This window comes from Oncorhynchus tshawytscha, linkage group LG32 (assembly GCF_018296145.1).
Source record: "Oncorhynchus tshawytscha isolate Ot180627B linkage group LG32, Otsh_v2.0, whole genome shotgun sequence".
Classification (NCBI taxonomy): Eukaryota; Metazoa; Chordata; class Actinopteri; order Salmoniformes; family Salmonidae; genus Oncorhynchus; species Oncorhynchus tshawytscha.
In genome coordinates this window covers 1,791,795-1,799,521 of record NC_056460.1, presented here as the reverse complement: position 1 = coordinate 1,799,521, position 7,727 = coordinate 1,791,795, and the positions used below count along the sequence as shown (strand labels likewise).

The 7,727-nt window shown below is 52.8% G+C and overlaps 1 protein-coding gene across 1 annotated transcript; it reads left to right on the top strand.

The window, feature by feature from the left end:
• Positions 1-1,204: 1,204 nt before the first annotated feature.
• On the top strand, positions 1,205-6,011 carry LOC121841552 (early nodulin-75-like). The gene is made up of 4 exons (XM_042310642.1): positions 1,205-1,220; positions 1,729-2,457; positions 2,667-2,957; positions 5,668-6,011. Exons 1-4 carry the CDS (start codon positions 1,205-1,207, stop codon positions 6,009-6,011), a joined length of 1,380 nt encoding a protein of 459 aa, XP_042166576.1.
• The last annotated feature ends 1,716 nt before the right edge of the window (positions 6,012-7,727 follow it).

Sequence of the window (7,727 nt, the reverse complement as noted above, 5' to 3'; positions counted from 1 at the left end):
GGGCTTTAGGGGAAACAGGGGAATAAGAAGGAAACAAGGGACAGAAGAGTGGCTGCAGGAGGATGGAGAGAGGGAGGGGCTTTAGGGGAAACAGGGGAATAAGAAGGAAACAAGAGACAGAAGCGTGGCTGCAGGAGGATGGAGAGAGGGAGGGGGCTTTAGGGAAACAGGGGAATAAGAAGGAAACAAGGGACAGAAGCGTGGCTGCAGGAGGATGGAGAGAGGGGGAGGGGCTTTAGGGGAAACAGGGGAATAAGAAGGAAACAAGGGACAGAAGCGTGGCTGCAGGAGGATGGAGAGAGGGAGGGGCTTTAGGGGAAACAGGAGAATAAGAAGGAAACAAGGGACAGAAGCGTGGCTGCAGGAGGATGGAGAGAGGGAGGGGGCTTTAGGGGAAACAGGGGAATAAGAAGGAAACAAGGGACAGAAGCGTGGCTGCAGGAGGATGGAGAGAGGGAGGGGGCTTTAGGGGAAACGGGAATAAGAAGGAAACAAGGGACAGAAGAGTGGCTGCAGGAGGATGGAGAGAGGGAGGGGCTTTAGGGGAAACAGGGGAATAAGAAGGAAACAAGGGACAGAAGCGTGGCTGCAGGAGGATGGAGAGAGGGAGGGGCTTTAGGGGAAACAGGGAATAAGAAGGAAACAAGGGACAGAAGCGTGGCTGCAGGAGGATGGAGAGAGGGAGGGGGCTTTAGGGGAAACAGGGGAATAAGAAGGAAACAAGGGACAGAAGAGTGGCTGCAGGAGGATGGAGAGAGGGAGGGGCTTTAGGGAAACAGGGGAATAAGAAGGAAACAAGGGACAGAAGCGTGGCTGCAGGAGGATGGAGAGAGGGAGGGGGCTTTAGGGGAAACAGGGAATAAGAAGGAAACAAGGGACAGAAGAGTGGCTGCAGGAGGATGGAGAGAGGGAGGGGCTTTAGGGGAAACAGGGAATAAGAAGGAAACAAGGGACAGAAGCGTGGCTGCAGGAGGATGGAGAGAGGGAGGGGCTTTAGGGAAACAGGGAATAAGAAGGAAACAAGGGACAGAAGCGTGGCTGCAGGAGGATGGGGAGAGGGAGGGGGCTTTAGGGAAACAGGAGAATAAGAAGGAAACAAGGGACAGAAGCGTGGCTGCAGGAGGATGGAGAGAGGGAGGGGGCTTTAGGGGAAACAGGAGAATAAGAAGGAAACAAGGGACAGGTAAGGAGGGGTGTTAGAGAGATGAAAGCTCTCTATGGTATAATCTCTATTTGGTGTCCCTCTAACACACAGAGGCCCTCCTCACAGGAATAACAGACCATCACACAGGCCCCCTCACAGGAATACCAGACCATCACTCAGGCCCCCTCACAGGAATACCAGACCATCACTCAGGCCCCCTCACAGGAATAACAGACCATCACACAGGCCCCCTCACAGGAATAACAGACCATCACACAGGCCCCTCACAGGAATAACAGGCCATCACACAGGCCCCTCACAGGAATAACAGACCATCACACAGGCCCCTCACAGGAATAACAGACCATCACACAGGCCCCCTCACAGGAATAACAGGCCATCACACAGGCCCCCTCACAGGAATAACAGACCATCACACAGGCCCCCTCACAGGAATAACAGACCATCACACAGGCCCCCTCACAGGAATAACAGACCATCACACAGGCCCCCTCACAGGAATAACAGACCATCACACAGGCCCCTCACAGGAATACCAGACCATCACTCAGGCCCCCTCACAGGAATACCAGACCACTACACAGGCCCCCTCACAGGAATACCAGACCATCACTCAGGCCCCTCACACGAACACAGTCCATTACACAGGCCCTCTCACAGGAATACCAGACCATCACTCAGGCCCCCTCACAGGAATACCAGACCATCACTCAGGCCCCTCACAGGAATACCAGACCATCACTCAGGCCCCCTCACAGGAATAACAGACCATCACACAGGCCCCCTCACAGGAATAACAGACCATCACACAGGCCCCCTCACAGGAATAACAGGCCATCACACAGGCCCCCTCACAGGAATAACAGACCATCACACAGGCCCCCTCACAGGAATAACAGACCATCACACAGGCCCCCTCACAGGAATAACAGACCATCACACAGGCCCCCTCACAGGAATAACAGACCATCACACAGGCCCCCTCACAGGAATACCAGACCATCACTCAGGCCCCCTCACAGGAATACCAGACCACTACACAGGCCCCCTCACAGGAATACCAGACCATCACTCAGGCCCCCTCACACGAACACAGTCCATCACACAGGCCCTCTCACAGGAATACCAGACCATCACTCAGGCCCCCTCACAGGAATACCAGACCATCACTCAGGCCCCCTCACAGGAATACCAGACCATCACTCAGGCCCCCTCACAGGAATACCAGACCACCACACAGGCCCCCTCACAGGAATACCAGACCATCACTCAGGCCCCCTCACACGAACACAGTCCATCACACAGGCCCTCTCACAGGAATAACAGACCATCACTCAGGCCCCCTCACAGGAATACCAGACCATCACTCAGGCCCCCTCACAGGAATACCAGACCATCACTCAGGCCCCTCACAGGAATACCAGACCACCACACAGGAATACCAGACCATCACTCAGGCCCCCTCACACGAACACAGTCCATCACACAGGCCCTCTCACAGGAATAACAGACCATCACTCAGGCCCCCTCACAGGAATACCAGACCACCACTCAGGCCCCCTCACAGGAATACCAGACCATCACTCAGGCCCCCTCACAGGAATACCAGACCATCACTCAGGCCCCGCACAGGAATACCAGACCATCACTCAGGCCCCCTCACAGGAATACCAGACCATCACTCAGGCCCCCTCACAGGAATACCAGACCATCACTCAGGCCCCCTCACAGGAATACCAGACCACCACACAGGAATACCAGACCATCACTCAGGCCCCCTCACACGAACACAGTCCATCACAGTCCATCCCTAAATTTTATCAGCATATCGATTGCGCAACCAGGGGTGGAAAGACCCTGGATCATTGTTACTCTAACTTCCGCGACGCATATAAGGCCCTGCCCCGCCCCCTTTCGGAAAAGCTGACCACGACTCCATTTTGTTGATCCCTGCCTACAGACAGAAACTAAAACAAGAAGCTCCCACGCTGAGGTCTGTCCAACGCTGGTCCGACCAAGCTGACTCCACACTCCAAGACTGCTTCCATCACGTGGACTGGGAGATGTTTCGTATTGCGTCAGACAACAACATTGACGAATACGCTGATACGGTGTGCGAGTTCATTAGAACGTGCGTTGAAGATGTCGTTCCCATAGCAACGATTAAAACATTCCCTAACCAGAAACCGTGGATTGATGGCAGCATTCGTGTGAAACTGAAGGCACGAACCACTGCTTTTAATCAGGGCAAGGTGTCTGGTAACATGACTGAATACAAACAGTGCAGCTATTCCCTCCGCAAGGCTATCAAACAAGCTAAGCGCCAGTACAGAGACAAAGTAGAATCTCAATTCAACGGCTCAGACACAAGAGGTATGTGGCAGGGTCTACAGTCAATCACGGACTACAGGAAGAAACCCAGCCCAGTCACGGACCAGGATGTCTTGCTCCCAGGCAGACTAAATAACTTTTTCGCCCGCTTTGAGGACAATACAGTGCCACTGACACGGCCTGCAACGAAAACATGCGGTCTCTCCTTCACTGCAGCCGAAGTGAGTAAGACATTTAAACGTGTTAACCCTCGCAAGGCTGCAGGCCCAGAAGGCATCCCCAGCCGCGCCCTCAGAGCATGCGCAGACCAGCTGGCCGGTGTGTTTACGGACATATTCAATCAATCCCTATACCAGTCTGCTGTTCCCACATGCTTCAAGAGGGCCACCATTGTTCCTGTTCCCAAGAAAGCTAAGGTAACTGAACTAAACGACTACCGCCCCGTAGCACTCACATCCGTCATCATGAAGTGCTTTGAGAGACTAGTCAAGGACCATATCACCTCCACCCTACCTGACACCCTTGACCCACTCCAATTTGCTTACCGCCCAAATAGGTCCACAGACGATGCAATCTCAACCACACTGCACACTGCCCTAACCCATCTGGACAAGAGGAATACCTATGTGAGAATGCTGTTCATCGACTACAGCTCGGCATTCAACACCATAGTACCCTCCAAGCTCGTCATCAAGCTCGAGACCCTGGGTCTCGACCCCGCCCTGTGCAACTGGGTACTGGACTTCCTGACGGGCCGCCCCCAGGTGGTGAGGGTAGGCAACAACATCTCCTCCCCGCTGATCCTCAACACTGGGGCCCCACAAGGGTGCGTTCTGAGCCCTCTCCTGTACTCCCTGTTCACCCACGACTGCGTGGCCATGCACGCTCCAACTCAATCATCAAGTTTGCGGACGACACAACAGTGGTAGGCTTGATTACCAACAACGACGAGACGGCCTACAGGGAGGAGGTGAGGGCCCTCGGAGTGTGGTGTCAGGAAAATAACCTCACACTCAACGTCAACAAAACTAAGGAGATGATTGTGGACTTCAGGAAACAGCAGAGGGAACACCCCCATCCACATCGATGGAACAGTAGTGGAGAGGGTAGCAAGTTTTAAGTTCCTCGGCATACACATCACAGACAAACTGAATTGGTCCACTCACACAGACAGCATCGTGAGGAAGGCGCAGCAGCGCCTCTTCAACCTCAGGAGGCTGAAGAAATTCGGCTTGTCACCAAAAGCACTCACAAACTTCTACAGATGCACAATCGAGAGCATCCTGGCGGGCTGTATCACCGCCTGGTATGGCAACTGCACCACCCTCAACCGTAAGGCTCTCCAGAGGGTAGTGAGGTCTGCACAACGCATCACCGGGGGCAAACTACCTGCCCTCCAGGACACCTACACCACCCGATGCTACAGGAAGGCCATAAAGATCATCAAGGACATCAACCACCCGAGCCACTGCCTGTTCACCCCGCTGCCATCCAGAAGGCGAGGTCAGTACAGGTGCATCAAAGCTGGGACCGAGAGACTGAAAAACAGCTTCTATCTCAAGGCCATCAGACTGTTAAACAGCCACCACTAACATTGAGTGGCTACTGCCAACACACTGTCAATGACACTGACTCTACTCCAGCCACTTTAATCATGGGAATTGATGGGAAATGATGTAAATATATCACTAGCCACTTTAAACAATGCTACCTTATATAATGTTACTTACCCTACATTGTTCATCTCATATGCATACGTTGATACTGTACTCTATATCATCGACTGCATCCTTATGTAATACATGTATCACTAGCCACTTTAACTATGCCACTTGGTTTACATACATCTCATATGTATATACATACTGTACTCGATATCATCTACTGTATCTTGCCTATGCTGCTCTGTACCATCACTCATTCATATATCCTTATGTACATATTCTTTATCCCCTTACACTGTGTATGACAGTAGTTTTTTTGGAATTGTTAGTTAGATTACTTGCTCGTTATTACTGCATTGTCGGAACTAGAAGCACAAGCATTTCGCTACACTCGCATTAACATCTGCTAACCATGTGTATGTGACAAATAAAATTTGATTTGATTTGATTTGATTTGACACAGGCCCTCTCACAGGAATAACAGACCATCACTCAGGCCCCTCACAGGAATACCAGACCACCACTCAGGCTCCCTCACAGGAATACCAGACCATCACTCAGGCCCCGCACAGGAATACCAGACCATCACTCAGGCCCCCTCACAGGAATACCAGACCATCACTCAGGCCCCCTCACAGGAATACCAGACCATCACTCAGGCCCCATCACAGGAATACCAGACCATCACTCAGGCCCCCTCACAGGAATACCAGACCATCACTCAGGCCCCCTCACAGGAATACCAGACCATCACTCAGGCCCCTCACAGGAATACCAGACCATCAGTCAGGCCCCCTCACAGGAATACCAGACCATCAGTCAGGCCCCCTCACAGGAATACCAGACCATAGCTCAGCACCCAACTCACTACACACTCTCTTTCCTCTCATCACTCTCACTCATCCCCTTATCCACTTTCTTCCTTTTCCTCTTTGTTGTCTTCGTCTCTCTCTATCCCTCTCCTCGGGTGTGTTGTCGTCTGGACTGTCCTGTTGGGATGGGTTCTGGACTGTTCTGTTGGGATAGGTTCTGGACTGTCCTGTTGGGATAGGTTCTGGACTGTCCTGTTGGGATAGGTTCTGGACTGTCCTGTTGGGATAGGTTCTGGACTGTTCTGTTGGGATAGGTTCTGGACTGTCCTGTTGGGATAGGTTGTGGACTGTTCTGTTGGGATAGGTTCTGGCCTAGCTTGTTGGGATAGGGGTTCTGGACTGTTCTGTTTGGATAGGTTCTGGCCTAGCTTGTTGGGATAGGGGGTTCTGGACTGTCCTGTTGGGATGGGGTCTGGACTGTCCTGTTGGGATAGGAGGTTCTGGACTAGCCTGTTGGGATAGGGGTTCTGGACTGTTCTGTTGGGATAGGTTCTGGACTGTCCTGTTGGGATAGGGGGTTCTGGACTGTCCTGTTGGGATGGGGTCTGGACTGTCCTGTTGGGATAGGAGGTTCTGGACTAGCCTGTTGGGATAGGGGTTCTGTACTAGCCTGTTGGGATAGGGGATCCTGGACTAGCCTGTTGGGATAGGGGGTTCTGGACTGGCGTGTCGGGATAGGAGGGTTCTGGACTGGCCTGTCAGGATAGGAGGGTTCTGGACTGGCCTGTCGGGATAGGAGGGTTCTGAACTGGCCTGTCGGGATAGGAGGGTTCTCTACTGTCCTGTTGGGATAGGAGGGTTCTGGACTGTCCTGTTTGGATAGGTTCTGGCCTAGCTTGTTGGGATAGGGGTTCTGGACTGTTCTGTTTGGATAGGTTCTGGCCTAGCTTGTTGGGATAGGGGGTTCTGGACTGTTCTGTTTGGATAGGTTCTGGCCTAGCTTGTTGGGATAGGGGGTTCTGGACTGTTCTGTTTGGATAGGTTCTGGCCTAGCTTGTTGGGATAGGGGTTCTGGACTGTTCTGTTTGGATAGGTTCTGGCCTAGCTTGTTGGGATAGGGGTTCTGGACTGTTCTGTTTGGATAGGTTCTGGCCTAGCTTGTTGGGATAGGGGTTCTGGACTGTCCTGTTGGGATGGGGTCTGGACTGTCCTGTTGGGATAGGAGGTTCTGGACTAGCCTGTTGGGATAGGGGGTTCTGGACTGTTCTGTTGGGATAGGTTCTGGACTGTCCTGTTGGGATGGGGTCTGGACTGTCCTGTTGGGATAGGAGGTTCTGGACTAGCCTGTTGGGATAGGGGGTTCTGTACTAGCCTGTTGGGATAGGGGATCCTGGACTAGCCTGTTGGGATAGGGGGTTCTGGACTGGCGTGTCGGGATAGGAGGGTTCTGGACTGGCCTGTCGGGATAGGAGGGTTCTGGACTGGCCTGTCGGGATAGGAGGGTTCTGGACTGGCCTGTCGGGATAGGAGGGTTCTGGACTGGCCTGTCGGGATAGGAGGGTTCTGAACTGGCCTGTCGGGATAGGAGGGTTCTCTACTGTCCTGTTGGGATAGGAGTGTTCTGGACTGTCCTGTCTGGATGAGGGCTGTCCTGGGGGTTGCCGTTTGGAACCATGATTTGGCTTCACACTCACACAAACACTCAAGAAAGTTGTGTGCACTTGAGAGATTGAGTGAAGTCAATATCTGTCGATA